Source organism: Somniosus microcephalus, chromosome 12 (genome assembly GCF_052327205.1).
Source record: "Somniosus microcephalus isolate GS21.2 chromosome 12, FLI_Smic_1.0, whole genome shotgun sequence".
Taxonomy (NCBI): Eukaryota; Metazoa; Chordata; class Chondrichthyes; order Squaliformes; family Somniosidae; genus Somniosus; species Somniosus microcephalus.
In genome coordinates, this window is record NC_140998.1 from 211,150,356 (window position 1) to 211,169,970 (window position 19,615).

A 19,615-nucleotide genomic window follows, 5' to 3' on the forward strand; every position below is an offset into this window, starting at 1 on the left:
TGGAGGCAGTTACAGAGATAGGACGGGTTGTAGGGGGCTGGTGGAGGTTACAGAGATAGGGAGGGTTGCAGGGGCTGGAGGAGGATACAGAAATAGGGAAGGTTGTAGGGGCTGGAGGAGGTTACAGAGATAGATGGGGTTGAAGGGGCTGGAGGAGGTTACAGAGATAGGGAGGGTTGTAGGGGCTGGAGGTGGTTACAGAGATAGGGAGGGTTGTAGGGGCTAGAGGAGGTTACAGAGATAGAGGGGGTTGAAGGGGCTGGAGGAGGTTACAGAGATAGGGAGTGTTGTAGTGGCTGGAGGAGGTTACAGAGATAGGGAGGGTTGTAGGGGCTGGAGGCAGTTACAGAGATAGGGAGGTTTGTAGGGGGCTGGAGGGGGTTACAGAGATAGGGAGGGTTGTAGGGGCTGGAGGAGGTTACAGAGATATGGAGGGTTGTAGGGGCTGGAGGAGGTTACACAGATAGGGAGTGTTGTAGGGGCTGGAGGAGGTTACAGAGATAGGGACGATTGTAGGGGCTGGAGGAGGTTACAGAGATAGGGAGGGTTGTAGGGGCTGGAGGAGGTTACAGAGATAGGGAGGGTTGTAGGGGCTGGGGGAGGTTACAGAGATAGGGAGGGTTATAGGGACTGGAGGAGGTTACAGAGATAGGGAGGGTTGTTGGGTCTGGAGGAGGTTACAGAGATAGGGAGGGTTGTAGGGGCTGGAGGAGGTTACAGAGATAGGGAGGATTGTAGGGGCTGGAGGAGGTTACAGAGATAGGGAGGGTTGTAGGGGCTGGAGGAGGTTACAGAGATAGGGAGGGTTATAGGGGCTGGAGAAGGTTACAGAGATAGGGAGGGGTGTAGGGCTGGAGGAGATTACAGAGATAGGGAGGGTTGTAGGGGGCTGGAGAAAGTTACAGATATAGGGAGTGTTGTAGGGCTGGAGGAGGTAACAGAGATAGGGAGGGTTGTTGGGGCTGGAGGAGGTTACAGAGATAGGGAGTGAGGGCGAGGAGGTTACAGAGATAGGGAGGGTTGTAGGGGCTGGAGGAGGTTACAGAGATAGAGAGGGTTGTAGGGGCTGGAGGAGGTTACAGAGATAGGGACGGTTGTAGGGGCTGTAGGAGGTTACAGAGATAGGAAGGGTTATAAGGGCTGGAGGAGGTTACAAAGATAGGGAGTGTTGTAGGGCTGGAGGAGGTTACAGAGATAGGGAGGGCTGTAGGGGCTGGAGGAGGTTACAGAGATAGGGAGGGTTGTAGGGGCTGGAGGAGGTTACAGAGATAGGGAGGGTTCTAGGGGTTGGAGGAGGTTACAGAGATAGGGATGGTTGTAGGGGCTGTAGGAGGTTACAGAGAGAGGAAGGGTTGCAGGGGCTGGAGGAGGTTACAGAGATAGGGAGGGTTGTAGGGGCTGGAGGGAGTTACAGAGATAGGGAGGGTTGTAGGGGCTGGAGCAGGTTACAGAGATAGGGAGGGTTGTAGGGGCTGGAGGAGGTTACAGTGATAGGGAGGGTTGTAGGGGCTGGAGGAGGTTACAGAGATAGGGAGGGTTGTAGGGGCTGGAGGAGGTTACAGAGATAGGGAGGGTTGTAGGGGCTGGAGGAGGTTGCAGAGACAGGGAGGGTTGTAGGGTCTGGAGGAGGTTACAGAGATAGGGAGGGTTGTAGGCCCTGGAGGAGGTTATAGAGATAGGGAGGGTTGTAGGGTCTGGAGGAGTTTACAGAGATAGGGAGGGTTGTAGGCCCTGGAGGAGGTAACAGAGATAGGGAGGGTTGTAGGCCCTGGAGGAGGTTACAGAGATAGGCAGTGTGGGCGAGGAGGCCATGGTGGAGATTTGAAAACAAGAATGAGGATTTGAAATCGAGGCGATGCTGGACCGGGAGCCAATGTCGCTCAGCGAGCAACAGGGGGGTGAAGGGTGAACGGGGACTCGGTGCGAGTTAAGACATGGGGCTGCAGCTTTGGATGAGGTCAAGTTTACGGAGAGCGGATGATGGGACGTCCTGACGTTGCGAAAGGCGGTCTATAAATGCAGGTCTTTTAATTGTAGCTCTTGGTAAAGATTGAACTGCAGGAGTCAACACTTGAAAACACTGTCGGGCTGTGGACTTACTGCCTTATTTGGGAGGGTCAGCTCATCGCTTTGACAGGCACTTCACTGAGGTGCTCAGCTCCTCCTCCCTGCTGAGGGGGGAGCATCTGATGTTTCAGAATGGCTCTGAGCTGTTGGGAGTTGCGTCAGTGACACAGATGTGGGGGTTTTGTCAGCCTCCCACACGTTGGGACATTGCAACAGCAACTTAGCTGTTGGGAGTTTCATAAGACACAATGCCGTTGGGTACCTGTAACAGCCGTGGCTCTGTGGCGAGCACTCTCTCGCCTCAGACTCAGAAGGTCATGGGTTCGAGCCCCACTCCAAAGACTTGAGCACATGATCCAGGCCGTCACTCCCAGTGCCAGTACCGAGGGCGCAGGATCTGATGCCTCAGAATGGCTCGCGTGGCATTACTTTATTGTCTGTAAAGGGGCAGTACTGAGGGAGTGCAGCACTGTCAGAGGGGCAGTACTGAGGGAGCGCCGCACTGTCGGAGGGGCAGTACTGAGGGAGCGCTGCACTGTCGGAGGGGCAGTACTGAGGGAGCACTGCACTGTCGGAGGGGCAGTACTGAGGGAGCGCCGCACTGTCGGAGAGGGAGTACTGAGGGAGCACTGCACTGTCGGAGGGGCAGTACTGAGGGAGCGCCGCACTGTCGGAAGGGCAGTACTGAGGGAGCACCGCAATGTCGGAGGGGCAGTACTGAGGGAGCGCCGCACTGTCAGAGGGGCACTACTGAGGGAGCACCGCACTGTCGGAGGGGCAGTACTGAGGGAGCGCCGCACTTTCGGAGGGGTGGTACTGAGGGAGCGCCGCACTGTCAGAGGGGTGGTACTGAGGGAGCATCGCATTGTCGGTGGGGCAGTACTGAGGGAGTGCCGCACTGTCGGAGGGGCAGTACTGAGAGAGTGCCGCACTGTCGGAGGGGCAGTACTGAGGGAGCTCCGCACTGTCGGAGGGGCAGTCATGAGGGAGCGTCGCACTGTCGGAGGGGCAGTACTGAGAGAGGGCCGCACTGTCGGAGGGGCAGTACTGAGGGAACTCCGCACTGTCGGAGGGGCAGTACTGAGGGAGAGCCGCACTGTCGGAGGGGCAGTACTGAGGGAGCGCCGCACTGTCGGAGGGGCAGTATTGAGCGAGCGCCGCACTGTCGGTGGGGCAGTATTGAGGAAGCGCCACTATTTCGAAGAAGAGCAGGGGGGAGTTCTCCCTGGTGCCCCGGACCCAATATTTATTCCTCAATCAACATCACAGGTTATCTGGTCTTTTTCACATTGCAGTTTGTGGGAGCTTGCTGTGCGCAAATTGGCTGCCGCGTTTCCTACATTACAACAGTGAATACACTTCAAAAAAAAGTATTTCATTGGCTGTGAAGCGCTTTGGGATGTCCTGAGGTGGTGAAGACGGTATCTAGAGCCATAGCAGATTGCAGCACAAAAAGAGGCCATTCGGCCCATTGTGCCTGTGCTGGTTCTTGGGAATGCAGTCGTGCTCAGTCCCGGACAATGTTCCCTCTAAATTGGCTTTGTTTGGTGCATCCTGTTTATTTCGATGTGCGGTCCCTTTACATTTCTGGGCAGGGGCGGTATTTCCATTGGGAAGGCTTGTGATTGGCCCGCGCGGGACCTTGCAGAGTACTGCGATGCCGAGCACGGGCACAGCTTAGAGGGAGCATTTGTCCCACGCCCCCGCCTTTTGTCCGTGACCCTGTGAGCTCCTCATCCTCACGTGCCTGTCCAACTCCCTTTGAAAATTATCGATGGAACCAGCTTCCACCATCTTTTCAGGTCGAGCGTTCCACATCCCCGACAACTCTCCGAGTGAAAAAAGATTTCCTCATCTCCCCTCTAGATCGTTTGCCAATGATTTTGGACCTATGACCTCTGGTTATTGACCCACTCACCAGAGGGAATAGTCTTTCTCCCTCTCCTCTATCCCAACCTCTCAGCACCTTGAAACATAGCAACATCGAAGATAGGAGGAGTCGGCCATTCGGCCCCTCGAGCCTGCTCCGTCATTCAACGCGATCATGGCTGATCATCCAAATTCAGTACCCTGTCCCTGCCTTCTCCCCATATCCCTTGATCCCTTTAGCCTTAAGAAATATATCTAACTCCTTCTTGAATATATTCAATGAATTGGCCTCCACTGCTTTCTGTGGTAGAGAATTCCACAGGTTCACCACTCTCTGGGTGAAGAAATTCCTCCTAATCTCAGTCCTAAATGTCCTTAGACTGTGACCCCTGGTTCTGGACTCCCCGACCATCGGGAACATCCTTCCTGCATCTAGTCTGTCCAGTCCTGTTAGAATTTTATAAGTTTCAATGAGAAACTCTATTAGGTCACCGCTTCACCTTCTCTGATCCAAGGAGAACAGTCCCAACTTTTCCAACCTCTCCCCATAACTGAAGTTCCTCATCCCTGGTAACATCCTGGTAAACCTCCTCTGTCCCCTTTCTGAGGTCTGTCCACCTTCCCTGAAGTGTGGGGCCCAGAATTGTCCACAACATTCCAGCTGTGGTCTAACCAGTGAGTTATAAAGTTCTAGTGTGACCTCTGTGCTTTTATATTCTATTCCTCTATTTATAAACCCGAGTAACCCATACCCCTTTTTAACCACCTTATCAACTTGCCCTGCCGCCTTTAAGGATTTGTGTGTATAGACACCAAGGTCCTCTCTGCTCATCTACACTTTTCAAAACCGTGCCTTTTATAGTATTCCGTCTTTCCATATTAGTCCTCCCAAAGTGCATCACTGGACACTTCTCCGCATCGAACTCCATCTGCCCTACTTCTGCCCATTTCACCATCTTGTCTATGTCATCCTGAAGCCAATAACTATCCTCATCGCTATCTACTACTTTGCAAACTTTACAATGCTGCTCCCTACACCTGAGTCTAGGTCATTTATAAAAATTGAAGAGAGTAATGGACCCAAAACTGACCCTTGGGGAACTCCACTGCCAACCAGCTCCCAGCCTGATAAAACACCATCCACCACCACCCTCTGCTTCCTGTCCCTGAGCCAGTTCTGTATCCATTCCGCCACTTTCCCCTTAACTCCACGAGCTTCCATCTTCTTAATAAGCCTTCTGTGTGGCAGTTTGTCAAATGCCTTCCAAAAGTCCATATATACAGCATCTACTGCACTACCTTCATCAACCCTCTCTGTTACCTCATCAAAGAATTCAATCAAGTTTGTCAGACATGCTTTGCCTTGAACAAATCCGTGCTGGCTCTCCTTGATTAACCCATGCCTTTCCAAATGAAAGTTTATTTTGCCCCTGATAATGGTTTCTAATAACTTCCCCACCACCGATGCTGGGCTGACTGGCCTGTAGTTTCCTGGTTTATCCCTCTCCCCTTTCTAGAATAGTGGTATAACATTAGCAACCCTCCAGTCCCCCGGCACTACTCCTGTATCCAATGAGGATTGAAAGATTGTGACCAATGCCTCTGTTATTTCTACCTTTGCATCTTTCAGCAACCTAGGATGTATTCCATCTGGACCAGGTGACTTACCAACTTTCAGTGACACTAATCTTTTTAGTCCATCTTCTCTATCTGTTACTATCCTGTCCATAACTTCCCTCTCTTTCAGTGTAACCTTCACATCCTCTGCTTCCTCTTTGAAGACAGATGCAAAGTACTCATTTAACATTTTAGCCTTGTCCTCTGCCTCTACATGAAGATTTCCCTTTGGGTCCTGAATAGGGCCAACTTTAGCGCTACGAACCCCTTACACTTTATATGTTTATAAAATGTTTTAGGGTTCAATTTAATGTTGCCTGCTAATCTTTTCTTGTACCCTCTCTGTGCCTCCCGTATTAACTTCTTCAATTCCCTCCTGTACTTTCCATAATCTTCCTGGTTATTAACTGAATCTTGCCCCTGACATTTGTCATAAGCCTCCTTTTTCCTGTTTTATTTTAACTTTTATTTCCTTTGTCATCCAGGGCGCATTAGCTGTGGATGCTCGATCTCTTCCCTTCAAAGGAATCTGCCTAGTTTGTACCTGAGCTATCTCTTCCCTGCAAGCCCTCCATTGCTGCATTTACTGCTTGACCCTGCAATGGCCTTTTCCAATCTACCTGTGCTGGGGCCCTTCTTAAATCACTCAAACTAGCTCTTCCCCAGTTGAGCATTTTTACCTTGGATATTTTCAGTTCTCTTTCCGCAATTACTCTAAACCGAATCATGTTGTGGTCACAGTTAGCTAGATGATCTCCTATTCTAACACCCTCCACTTGCCCTACTACATTTCCCACAACCAGATCCAACACTGCCTCCTTCCTTGTTGGACTGGAGACATATCGATGGAGCAAGTTCTCCTGTACATGGATCAGAAACTCCTCTCCTTCTCTACCCTTAGCACTGTTTTCCCAGTCTATATCAGGCTAATTAAAGTCTCCTAATATTCCTACTCTATTTTTGTTACACGCCTTTGAAATTTGCAGACAGATTTGTTCCTCTATCTCCTCACTGTTTGGAGCTCCATAAAAAAACTCCCAACAAGGTACCAGCTCCCCCTCTGTTCCTCAACTCCAGCCAGACAGACTCAGGCCAAGGTCCATCTATTAAATCCTTTCTCTTTAGAACTGTAACATCATCCTTAATCAATACTGCCGCCCCCGCTCCCCCGCCACCAACTCTTTTTCCTTCTCTACCATTCCTGAATACATAGAATCCTAGAATGGTTACAGCAGTCGGAGGCCATTCAGCCCATCGAGCCCGTGCCGGCTCTCTGCAAGACCACTTCAGCTCGTCCCACTCCCCCGCCCTTTCCCCGTAGCCCTGCAATATTTTTTTTTCCTTCAGGTACTTATCCAACTCCCTTTTTGAAAGCCACGATTGAATCTGCCTCCACCGCCCTCTCAGGCAGTGCATTCCAGATCCTAACCACTCGCTGTGTGAAAAGGTTTTTCCTCATGTCGCCTTTGGTTCTTCTGCCAATCACCTTAAATCTGTGTCCTCTGGCTCTCGACCCTCCCGCCAATGGGAACAGTCTCTCCCTATCTACTCTGTCCAGACCCCTCATGATTTTGAAAATACTTGGTCACCAGGAATATGAAGAACCCATTCCTGGCCATGTGTGAACCATGTCTCTGTTAATGCAACCTCGCCAAAATTCCAAGTCTTTTATTTTTTTCTTTCGAAGCGGTTGGGAGTTTTGTAACTCACAATTATGTGGGGAATTGTGTAAGTGCCCAACTCGCTGGGATGTTGTAACAGATCCTGAGCGGTTGGGGGTTTTGTAACTCACAGTACCGTTGGGAATTTGTAATCCAGATCCTTCACAGTGTCACTTACCAATAAAATAAAGCTACTGCTTTGCCCTGGGACCCTACACATGGACAAGATCTGAACGGACACTCCACCCCGCACAGCAATGCGAGCGTGCCTCTTTCTGTTGCTGCTCCTGGCAGGAGGCTCCTGGGGTGAGTTTTACTCCTTCAATCAGGAGTTCTGTTCGTTTCAGGAGCTTTTCTCAGAGTCTGCACTGACAGAGAGTAGAGCTGCTGCTCAGGGAAAGGCTGAACTCTGAATCCGGATGAGCCCAATGCTGCTTCTCACTGCACCTGTTGTAACAAGGGTGCGATGGAACTTTCACCACAGCCCTTCTGTCTCTCGGGATCATTCTCACTTTCTGTCTCTCTCTCTCTCTCTCTCTGTCTCTCTCTCTGCCTCTCGCTCTCTCTCTCACTGTCTCTCTCCCTCTCTCTCTCACTGTCTCTCAGGATGATTCTCACTTTCTGTCTCTCTCTCTCTCTCTCTCTGTCTCTCTCTCTGCCTCTCGCTCTCTCTCTCACTGTCTCTCTCTCACTGTCTCTCTCCCTCCCTCTCTCACTGTCTCTCAGGATGATTCTCACTTTCTGTCTCTCTCCCTGTCTCTCATTCACTCTCGCTGTTTGTCACTCTCTGTCTCTCTGACATTCTCCATCTCTCTCACTGTCTCGCTCTCTGTTTCTCACTGTCTCTCTCACTGTCCCTCACTCACTGTCTCTCACTCACTGTCTCTCTCTCACTGTCTCTCTCTCTGTCCCTCACTCACTGTCTCTCACTCACTGTCTCTCACTCACTGTCTCTCACTCACTGTCTCTCTCTCACTGTCTCTCTCTCACTGTCCCTCACTCACTGTCTCACTGTCTCTCACTCACTGTCTCTCTCTCGCTCACTGTCTCTCGCTCAGTCTCTCACTCACTGTCTCTCACTCAGTCTCTCTCTCACTCACTGTCTCTCTCTCACCCACTGTCTCTCTCACTCACTGTCTCTCTCACTGTCTCTCACTCACTGTCTCACTCACTGTTTCTCACTGTCTCTCTCACTGTCCCTCACTCACTGTCTCTCACTCACTGTCTCTCACTCACTGTCTCTCTCTCGCTCAGTCTCTCTCTCACTGTCTCTCGCTCAGTCTCTCACTCACTGTCTCTCACTCACTGTCTCTCACTCACTGTCTCTCTCACTGTCTGTCTCTCACTTACTGACACTCTCTATCTCACTCACTCACTGTCTCTCACTGTCTGTCTCTCACTTACTGACTCTCTCACTGTCGCTCACTCACTGTCTCTCACTTACTGACACTCTCACTCACTGTCTCTCGTTCACTGTCTTTCTATCTCACTGTCTCTCGCTCACTGTCTCTCACTCACTGTCGCTCACTCACTGTCTCTCACTTACTGACACTCTCACTCTGTCTCTCACTCACTGTCTTTCTATCTCACTGTCTCTCTCTCACTGTCTCTCACTCACTGTCTCTCTCTCACTGTCTCTCTCTCACTGTCTCTCTCTCTCACTGTCTCTCTCACTGTCTCTCACTGTCTTTCTCTCTCACTGTCTCTCTCACTGTCTCTCGCTCACTGTCTCTCGCTCACTGTCTCTCGCTCGCTGTCTCTCACTCGCTGTCTCTCTCTCGCTGTCTCTCACTCACTGTCTGTCTCTCTCTCACTGTCTCATCGCTCACTGTCACTCACTGTCTCTTGCTCACTGTCTCTCGCTCACTGTCTCTCTCTCACTGTCTCTCTCTCACTGTCTCTCTCACTGTCTCTCACTCACTGTCTCTCACTCACTGTCTTTCTATCTCACTGTCTCTCTCTCACTGTCTCTCACTCACTGTCTCTCTCTCTCAGTCTCTCACTGTCTTTCTCTCTCACTGTCTCTCTCTCACTGTCTCGCTCACTGTCTCTCGCTCGCTGTCTCTCACTCTCGCTGTCTTTCTATCTCACTGTCTCTCTCTCACCGTCTCTCACTCACTGTCTCTCACTCACTGTCTCTCTCTCACTGTCTCTCTCTCACTGTCTCTCGCTCGCTGTCTCTCACTCTCGCTGTCTCTCTCTCGCTGTCTCTCACTCACTGTCTGTCTCTCTCTCACTGTCTGTCTCTCTCTCACTGTCTCATCGCTCACTGTCTCTCGCTCACTGTCTCTCGCTCAGTCTCTCTCTCTCTCACTGTCTCTGTCTCTCTCACTGTCTCTCACTCACTGTCTCTCTCTCACTGTCTCTCTCTCACTGTCTCTCTCTCACTGTCTTTCTCTCTCACTGTCTCTCTCTCACTGTCTCTCTCACTCGCTGTCTCTCTCTCGCTGTCTCTCACTCACTGTCTGTCTCTCTCTCACTGTCTCATCGCTCACTGTCTCTCGCTCAGTCTCTCTCTCTCTCACTGTCTCTGTCTCTCTCACTGTCTCTCTCTCTCTGTCTGTCTCTCTGTTTCTGTCTCTCTCAGAGGTCTAAATATCCTCCACACTGTGATATTTGCCTCAGGGATGCCTGCCTGTGGCTCACCAATTATTTGGGGCAGATGTTTGTGGGGGAATGGATCGCAGTGTGAGCCTTGTCCCCTTACGCACGGCAGACCGTGCCCCCCACAACCGGTCAGGGTGAAAAGGGGATTTCTTTATCCGGAAGGGTTATCTTGCTTTTGGGGCCTTTAAGAAGCCATTTTCAGCCTGGAATCTGGCCTGAATCGGATGGTAATTGGGAGGAGGGTCGAACCCCACTGCCCCTCTCCCAAGCCTTTTTACTCTCGCCTGGTGTCACCTCACGGTGGGGGCCGCCAACTCTGATTGGACGTATTCCTGAAGGTTTCACCATGTGACCCCCCGCCATTGGCCGCCCGACATGTCAATCCCCGCGAGGCCCAGCCTTCCCCCGCGCCCAATCGGAAAGCGAAGCGGCTCTTTGTCACTGATTGGCTGGTTCTTGGCTGCCAGTCAAGCTTTATTTCCCTCATCTCCAATATTATTCTGACTAACAAGCAGAAGACTTCGGAGAAAATGAAAAAAAACATTTTTTTTAATACCCCATGGAAGAGTGGAATCACAGAAACTTGCGGCACAGAAGGAGGCCATTTGGCCCATCGTGTCTGTGCTGGCCCAATGAGCTCTCCAGTCTAATCCCACTTTCCAGCTCTCGGTCCATGGCCCTGCAGGTTACGGTACTTCAAGGGCATATCCAAGAACTTTTTAAATGTGATGAGGGTTTCTGCCTCTCCCACCCTTTCAGGCAGTGAGTTCCAGACACCCACCACCCTCTGGGTGAAAAAAGTTCTCCTCAACTCACCTCTAATCCTTCCACCAATTACTTTCAATCTCTGCCCCCTGGTTATTGACCTCTCTGCGAGGGGAAATAGGTCCTTCCTATCCACTCTATCTAAGCCCCTCATCATTTTATACACCTCAATTAAATCTCCCCTCAGCCTCCTCTGTTCCAGAGAAAACAACCCCAGCCTCTCCAATCTTTCCTCATAGCTAAAATTCTCCAGTCCTGGCAACATCCTCGTAAATATCCTCTGTACCCTCTCCAGTGCAATCACATCTTTTTCTCCCGGATCTTTGCTCACAACGAGTGTCCTGGAGATTAGCCTTCTCTTCCTGGAGACTCCAGGCCGATCCGGGAGGGTCGGAAAACCTAATCTCACAGAGTTACTTAGACTTTAATTCATAGGAACAGGAGGAGGCCCATTCAGCCCCTCGAGCCTGTTACCATAGGAACAGGAGGAGGCCCATTCAGCCCCTCGAGCCTGTTACCATAGGAACAGGAGGAGGCCCATTCAGCTCCTCAAGACTATTACACAGGAACAGGGGGAGGCCCATTCAGCCCCTCGAGCCTGTTACACAGGAACAGGAGGAGGCCCATTCAGCCCCCTCGAGCCTGTCACACAGGAACAGGAGGAGGCCCATTCAGCCTCTCGAGCCTGTTACACAGCAACAGGAGGTGGCCCATTCAGCCCCTCGAGCCTATTACACAGGAGCAGGAGGAGGCCCATTCAGCCTCTCGAGCCTGTTACACAGCAACAGGAGGTGGCCCATTCAGCCCCTCGAGCCTGTTACACAGGAACAGGAGGAGGCCCATTCAGCATCTCGAGCCTGTTACACAGGAACAGGAGGAGGCCCATTCAGCTCCTCGAGCCTGTTACACAGGAACAGGAGGAGGCCCATTCAGCATCTCGAGCCTGTTACACAGGAACAGGAGGAGGCCCATTCAGCTCCTCGAGCCTGTTACACAGGAACAGGAGGAGGCCCATTCAGCTCCTCGAGCCTGTTACACAGGAACAGGAGGAGGCCCATTCAGCCCCCTCGAGCCTGTCACACAGGAACAGGAGGAGGCCCATTCAGCCCCTCGAGCCTGTTACACAGGAACAGGAGGAGGCCCATTCAGCCCCTCGAGCCTGTTACACAGGAACAGGAGGAGGCCCATTCAGCTCCTCGAGCCTGTTACACAGGAACAGGAGGAGGCCCATTCAGCCCCTCGAGCCTGTTACACAGGAACAGGAGGAGGCCCATTCAGCCCCTCGAGCCTGTTACACAGGAACAGGAGGAGGCCCATTCAGCATCTCGAGCCTGTTACACAGGAACAGGAGGAGGCCCATTCAGCTCCTCGAGCCTGTTACACAGGAACAGGAGGAGGCCCATTCAGCATCTCGAGCCTGTTACACAGGAACAGGAGGAGGCCCATTCAGCTCCTCGAGCCTGTTACACAGGAACAGGAGGAGGCCCATTCAGCCCCTCGAGCCTGTTACACAGGAACAGGAGGAGGCCCATTCAGCCCCTCGAGCCTGTTACACAGGAACAGGAGGAGGCCCATTCAGCCCCTCGAGCCTGTTCCGCCATTCAATGAGATCATGGCTGACCTGTGACCTAACTCTATCTATCCGCCTTTGGCCCATATCCCTCAATACCTTTGGTTAACAGAAATTTATCAAACTCAGATTTAAAATTAACAATTGACTTCCAGCACCAATTGCCGTTTGCGGAAGAGATTTTCAAACTTCTACCACCCATTGTGTGTGGAAGTGTTTCCTAACTTCACTCCTGAAAGGTCTGGCTCTAATGTTTAGACGATGCCCCCTAGTCCTAGAATCCCCAACCAGCGGAAATAGTTTCGCTCTATCGACCCCATCAGTTCTCCTTAATAGCTTGAAACATAGAAAAATAGGAGCAGGAGTCGGCCATTTGGCCCCTCGAGCCTGCTCTGCCATTCAATATGATCATGACTGATCCTCTATCTCAATACCATATTCCCACTCTCTCCCCGTACCCCTTGATGCCTTTTATCTCTAGAAAACTTTGATCAGATCAGCCCTTTAACCTTCTAATTTCCCGGGAATACAACCCTAGTTTGTGTCAACTGAGAGAGCTGGACTGCCATCCAGTACACGTGCAGCATCCTTCTCTGCCATCTGCCAACCACACGCTCCAAGAAGTGACATCTCTCTTTTGTCTCTCCCTCAGCTCTCATCTGCAGACGCGTCAATGGGCGTCTGAAGCAAATTGACGCCAGCAATGGTCAAGTCTATGGGGTGGATTACACGGGAAGGATCTTCACCCGAAGCGGTCACAGTTGGGTGCACGTGCCTGGAAATCTCGCGCATGTGACTGTGGGTGCGGCTGGAGTTTGGGGAGCGGACAGAACGCACAGCGTTTCGAGACTGGTTGAAGGATCCTGGGCTATACTGAGGGGTAAGCTATTTCAAAGTTAATTAATACTGACGCGCATATCTCAAGGAGCCTTTGCCTCCCTTGATTGCAGGATGCTTGCAGTGTGAGAGATGTCGCTTTTAACCTGTTAAAAATTTCCCATTGTGCTCACCGGCCATCCAACAGCAGCTGTCAGTCGTGGCTCAGCTGGTCGCTCTCCTGCCTCTGAGTCAGAAGGTCGCGGGTTCGAGCCACACTCCAGAGAGTACAGCCCCATAATCCAGGACGACATTCCCAGTGCCAGTACTGTCGGAGGGGCAGTACTGAGGGAGCAAGCACTGTCGGAGGGGCAGTACTGAGGGAGCGCCGCACTGTCGGAGGGGCAGTACTGAGGGAGCGCCGCACTGTCAGAGGGGCGGTACTGAGGGAGCGCCGCACTGTCGGAGGGTCAGTACTGAGGGAGCGCCGCACTGTCAGAGGGGCAGTACTGAGGGAGCAAGCACTGTCGGAGGGGCAGTACTGAGGGAGCAAGCACTGTCGGAGGGGCAGTACTGAGGGAGCAAGCACTGTCGGAGGGGCAGTACTGAGGGAGCAAGCACTGTCGGAGGGGCAGTACTGAGGGAGCGCCGCACTGTCCGAGGGGCAGTACTGAGGGAGTGTCGGAGGGGCGGTACTGAGGGAGCGCCGCACTGTCGAAGGGGCAGTACCGAGTGAGCAAGCACTGTCGAAGGGGCAGTACTGAGGGAGCGCCGCACTGTTGGAGGGGCAGTACTGAGGGAGCGCCGCACTGTCTGAGGGGCAGTACTGAGGGAGCAAGCACTGTCGGAGGGGCAGTACTGAGGGAGCGCCGCACTGTTGGAGGGGCAGTACTGAGGGAGCAAGCACTGTCAGAGGGGCAGTACAGAGGGAGCGCCGCACTGTCAGAGGGGCAGTGCTGAGGGAGTGTCGGAGGGGCGGTACTGAGGGAGCGCCGCACTGTCGGAGGGGCAGTACTGAGGGAGCGCTACACTGTCGAAGGGGCAGTACTGAGGGAGCGCCGCACTGTCGGAGGGGCAGTACTGAGGGAGCGCTGCACTGTCGGAGGGGCAGTACTGAGGGAGCGCCGCACTATCAGAGGGGCAGTACTGAGGGAGCGCCGTACTGTCGGAGGGGCAGTACTGAGGGAGCGCCGCACTGTCAGAGGGGCAGTACTGAGGGAGCGCTGCACTGTCGGAGGGGCAGTACTGAGGGAGCGCCGCACTGTCGGAGGGGCAGTACTGAGGGAGCGCCGCACTGTCAGAGGGGCAGTACTGAGGGAGCGCCGCACTGTCGGAGGGGCGGTACTGAGGCAGCGCCGCACTTTCGGAGGGGCAGTACTGAGGGAGCGCCGCACTGTCGGAGGGGCGGTACTGAGGCAGCGCCGCACTTTCGGAGGGGCAGTACTGAGGGAGAGCTGCACTGTCGAAGGGGCAGTACAGAGGGAGCGCTGCATTGTCAGAGGGGCGGTACTGAGGCAGCGCTGCACTGTCGGATGGGCAGTACTGAGGGAGCGCCACACTGTCGGAGGGTCAGTAGTGAGGGAGAGCTGCACTGTCGGCTGGGCAGTACTGAGGGAGCGCTGCACTGTCGAAGGGGCAGTACAGAGGGAGCGCCGCACTGTCAGAGGGGCGGTACTGAGGCAGCGCTGCACTGTCGGATGGGCAGTACTGAGGGAGCGCCACACTGTCGGAGGGGCAGTACTGAGGGAGCGCCGCACTGTCAGAGGGGCGGTACTGAGGCAGCGCTGCACTGTCGGATGGGCAGTACTGAGGGAGCGCCACACTGTCGGAGGGTCAGTAGTGAGGGAGAGCTGCACTGTCGGAGGTGCAGTACTGAGGGAGTGCCGCAGTGTCGGAGGGGCAGTGCTGAGGGAGCACCGCACTGTCAGAGGTGCCGTCTTTCGGATGAGGCGTTAAACCTGAGGTCTCGTCTGCCCTCTCAGGTGGACGTAAAAGATCCCACAGCCACTATTTCAAAGACGAGCAGGGGGAGTTCTTCCTGTGTTCCTGGGCCAACATTTATCCTTCAACCAACGTCACCAAAACAGATGATCTGTTCATTTGTCACATTGCTGTTTGTGGGAGCTTGCTGTGCGCAAATTGGCTGCTGCGTTTCCTACATTACAACAGTGACAACGCTTCAAATGTACTTCATTGTCTGTGAAGCACATTGGGACGTCCTGAGGTCATGAACGACGATGGAGAAATGCAAGTTTTCTCTCTTTCTTTCTTTATCTCTTTCTTTCTCTCTTTTTCTTTGTCTCTCTTTCTCTCTCTCTCTCTGTCTTTCTTTCTTTCTCGACCTCAGGACGTCCCAAACTCTCCACAGCCAACAAGGTTCTTGTTGAAGTGTGCTCACTGTTGTGATCATAAAGGCTGCACATTGTGACACCACAAGCCCCGGCCAAAACGGAGATGATTTTCTAATTCCCCCCGTCAATCACACCTGGCGACCGTACTGCAGTAAGTGACTGGGATTGATTATACGAACATAATTGTATTACGTAACTATCCTGTACTCACAGCTGGAGAAATAATCCTACTTTTATCGGGAGACTTTGTTGTAGTTTCGGTCACGAGTTTGCTGTAGATCATAGAGACTCTTTTAAAATATATTCTGTAAACTGTTTGCTGTAGTGCGCTGATTAAATAGACTCTGTAGACTGTTTGCTGTAGTGTACTGATTAAATAGACTGTTAACTGTTTGCTGTAGTGCACTGATTAAATAGACTCTTAACTGTTTGCTGTAGTGCGCTGATTAAATAGACTCTGTAGACTGTTTGCTGTAGTGCGCTGATTACATAGACTGTTAACTGTTTGCTGTAGTGCACTGATTAAATAGACTCTGTAGACTGTTTGCTGTAGTGTACTGATTAAATAGACTGTTAACTGTTTGCTGTAGTGCACTGATTAAATAGACTCTGTAGACTGTTTGCTGTAGTGTACTGATTAAATAGACTGTTAACTGTTTGCTGTAGTGCACTGATTAAATAGACTCTTAACTGTTTGCTGTAGTGCGCTGATTACATAGACTGTAAACTGTTTGCTGTAGTGCACTGATTAAATAGACTCTGTAGACTGTTTGCTGTAGTGCGCTGATTACATAGACTGTTAACTGTTTGCTGTAGTGCACTGATTAAATAGACTCTGTAGACTGTTTGCTGTAGTGCGCTGATTACATAGACTGTTAACTGTTTGCTGTAGTGCACTGATTAAATAGATTCTTAACTGTTTGCTGTAGTGCGCTGATTACATAGACTGTTAACTGTTTGCTGTAGTGCACTGATTAAATAGACTCTGTAGACTGTTTGCTATAGTGCACTGATTAATTGACTGTACTGTTTGCTGTAGTGCACTGATTAAATAGACTCTGTAGACTGTTTGCTATAGTGCACTGATTAATAGACTCTGTACTGTTTGCTGTAGTGCACTGATTAAATAGACTGTAAACTGTTTGCTGTAGTGCACTGATTAAATAGACTGTAAACTGTTTGCTGTAGTGCACTGTTTAAATAGACTGTAGACTGTTTGCTGTAGTGCACTGATTAAATAGACTGTAGACTGTTTGCTGTAGTGCACTGATTAAATAGACTGTAGACTGTTTGCTGTAGTGCACTGATTAAATAGACTGTAGACTGTTTGCTGTAGTGCACTGATTAAATAGACTGTAGACTGTTTGCTGTAGTGCACTGATTAAATAGACTGTAAACTGTTTGCTGTAGTGCACTGATTAAATAGACTGTAGACTGTTTGCTGTAGTGCACTGATTAAATAGACTCTGTAGACTGTTTGCTGTAGTGCACTGATTAAATAGACTGTAAACTGTTTGCTGTAGTGCACTGTTTAAATAGACTGTAGACTGTTTGCTGTAGTGCACTGATTAAATAGACTGTAGACTGTTTGCTGTAGTGCACTGATTAAATAGACTGTAGACTGTTTGCTATAGTGCACTGATTAAATAGACTGTAGACTGTTTGCTGTAGTGCACTGATTAAATAGACTGTAGACTGTTTGCTATAGTGCACTGATTAAATAGACTGTAGACTGTTTGCTGTAGTGCACTGATTAAATAGACTGTAGACTGTTTGCTATAGTGCACTGATTAAATAGACTGTAGACTGTTTGCTGTAGTGCACTGATTAAATAGACTGTAGACTGTTTGCTATAGTGCACTGATTAAATAGACTGTAGACTGTTTGCTGTAGTGCACTGATTAAATAGACTGTAGACTGTTTGCTGTAGTGCACTGATTAAATAGACTGTAAACTGTTTGCTGTAGTGCACTGATTAAATAGACTGTAAACTGTTTGCTGTAGTGCACTGATTAAATAGACTGTTAACTGTTTGCTGTAGTGCACTGATTAAATCGACTCTTTTAACTGCTTGCTGTAGTGCACTGTTTAAATAGACCCTGTAGACTGTCTGCTCCAGTGCGCTATTTAAATAGACTCTGTAGACTGTTTGCTGTAGTGCACTGATTAAATCGACTCTGTAAACAGTTTGCTGTAGTGCGCTGTTTAAAAACACTCCATTCACTGAGTAAATAGACTCTGTTTGCTGTACTCTTTGCTGTGAGTCCGGCCGTAAGTCCGGCACTGCCCCCCCCCCCCGCCACCTCCCCTGCCCCCAACTCTTTGGCTGACACAGTGGTGTCATTAGACAAACAATGTAATCTCCTCATGAAAATGTATTCTCTTCTGACAGGACAGCTGTTGCAGATTGATGCTGGTGGGGACCAGATTATAGTTGGAGTTAACAGACGCAACAATGTTTTTTGCGCCAACAAGCAACAAGCAGTCACAGCCGCCAACTATTTCAGCCCCACCTACAAGCTGATCCCGGGCAAAATGAAGTATTACTCGTGCGGGTCCAAGACTTGCTGGGGCGTCAATGCAGCAGGTCTCATCTACTGCCGGCTGCATGTCAGCCCGGTGTTCTGCGTTGGGACGCACTGGGTGCGGGTACCCGGCCAACTTGTGATGGTGGAGGTCGGGACGGATGGGGCCGTCTACGGAATAAACCGCTCCGGGATGGTCTATCACAGGTACAGCTATCAGGCTTTGTGTTGTGAGTATAACCTGTTGCACAGTCTCTCCCTCACTCTCACACACACTGTCTCACCCTCTCTCTGTCGGAGGGGCAGTACTGAGGGAACGCTGTATTGTCGGAGGGGTAGTGCTGAGAGAGCGCCGCACTGTCGGGGGGGCAGTAATGAGGGAGCTCCGCACTGTCGGAGGGGCAGTACTGAGGGAGCGCCGCACTGTCGGAGGGGCAGTACTGAGGGAGCAGTGCACTGTCGGGGGGCAGTACTGAGGGAGCGCCGCACTGTCGGGGGGCAGTACTGAGGGGGCGCCGCACTGTCGGAGGGGCGGTACTGAGGGAGCGCCGCACTGTCGGAGGGGCCGCACTGTCGAAGGGGCAGTACTGAGGAAACGCTGCATTGTCGGAGGTGCCGTCTTTCGGATGAGATGTTAAACCGAGGCCCCCGTCTGCTCTCTCAGGTAGAAGTAAAAGATCCCACGGCCACCATTTGAAGGAAGAGCAGGGGGAGTTCCCCCGGTGTCCTGGGGCCAATATTTGTCCCTCAACCAACATCACCAAAACAGATTATCTGGTCATTATCACATTGGTATTTGTGGGAGCTTGCTGTGCGCAAATTAGCTGCCGTGTTTCCTACATTGCAACAGTGACTACACTTCAAAAAAAGCACTTCATTGGCTGTAAAGCGCTGTGGGACGTCCTGAGGTGGTGAAAGGCGCTGGAGAAATGCCAGTCTGTCTTTTCCTTCATCTTCTAACTCTTGGCCTTGCTTCCCTGTGCGCGATGGTATGGGTAGGTTGGCCAACAGCCATATACAAGGATTGTAAGCCTTTGTCTCTTTACCCCGCAGAGTTGGGATCACCGCAACGACACCCCAGGGGACAAGATGGACACACATCAACATTGTGGGGGGAAGGTTCCGGCACGTCTCGGCCGATCTTGGAGCTCTCTGGTTGGTCGAGACCACTGGCGGCATCATCTATTGTCACTAACGTCCAGCCAGTGACGCCAAGACGTAGCGAGCCATTGTGAGAGAGGGTCCCAGTATTGTGAAAGACAAGCATTCTCTATCTGACTAAGTCTCTGTGCCTGGTGGATCTTTTAATTAAAGTGCGGCTCTCGCCCCATCATTCCAGCATTAAACATTAAAAATCTTGTGTCTCATTTACAACATTTTTCTATCTTAAACTCCCATGTCCATGGGGGCGATTCTGCCAATGGGGGCGTGTTGGAGGCGGTACTGCTGCTTGTCGGGTTACAGTCCTGCCTCCATCGACTTATGGCCAAGCCACGCTGTTTTCCCCTGATTGACCTTGTTAAGCCTGCCCAGTGGGCATAGCAGGCCAATTAAGGGGAAGCTGGTTACAGAGAACGTCAGCGTATGACGTTTCATCTGTCAAAAATTTTTGACAGGTGAATTGTCATCGTTTGACAGCTCTGTGAAACTGTCAAACACAGACATTCTCTATAGTTGGATGAGTCCTTGTATTCAAGACCTCATCAAACCTCTTTTGTGAGCAGAAATTAGATGGTTGCTGCATCGGAGAGTGCAGCAGCCATTCTG

The 19,615-nt window shown here is 51.2% G+C and overlaps 1 protein-coding gene across 1 annotated transcript; it reads left to right on the plus strand.

Moving 5' to 3' along the window:
- Window positions 1-7,385: 7,385 nt before the first annotated feature.
- LOC147110008 (fish-egg lectin-like) lies at window positions 7,386-19,203 on the plus strand. The gene is made up of 4 exons (XM_086004001.1): window positions 7,386-7,520; window positions 12,809-13,036; window positions 17,716-18,055; window positions 18,902-19,203. Exons 1-4 carry the CDS (start codon window positions 7,472-7,474, stop codon window positions 19,041-19,043), a joined length of 759 nt encoding a protein of 252 aa, XP_085860127.1. The 5' UTR covers window positions 7,386-7,471; the 3' UTR covers window positions 19,044-19,203.
- The last annotated feature ends 412 nt before the right edge of the window (window positions 19,204-19,615 follow it).

Excerpts from the sequence above, each read along its gene's own strand:
- LOC147110008 (XM_086004001.1), top strand. The coding sequence starts at position 7,472 with ATGCGAGCGTGCCTCTTTCTGTTGCTGCTCCTGGCAGGAGGCTCCTGG. Across the intron at positions 7,521-12,808 it reads CCTGGCAGGAGGCTCCTGGG|CTCTCATCTGCAGACGCGTC; the intron begins GTGAGTTTTACT and ends TCTCTCCCTCAG. Across the intron at positions 18,056-18,901 it reads TCCGGGATGGTCTATCACAG|AGTTGGGATCACCGCAACGA; the intron begins GTACAGCTATCA and ends TTTACCCCGCAG.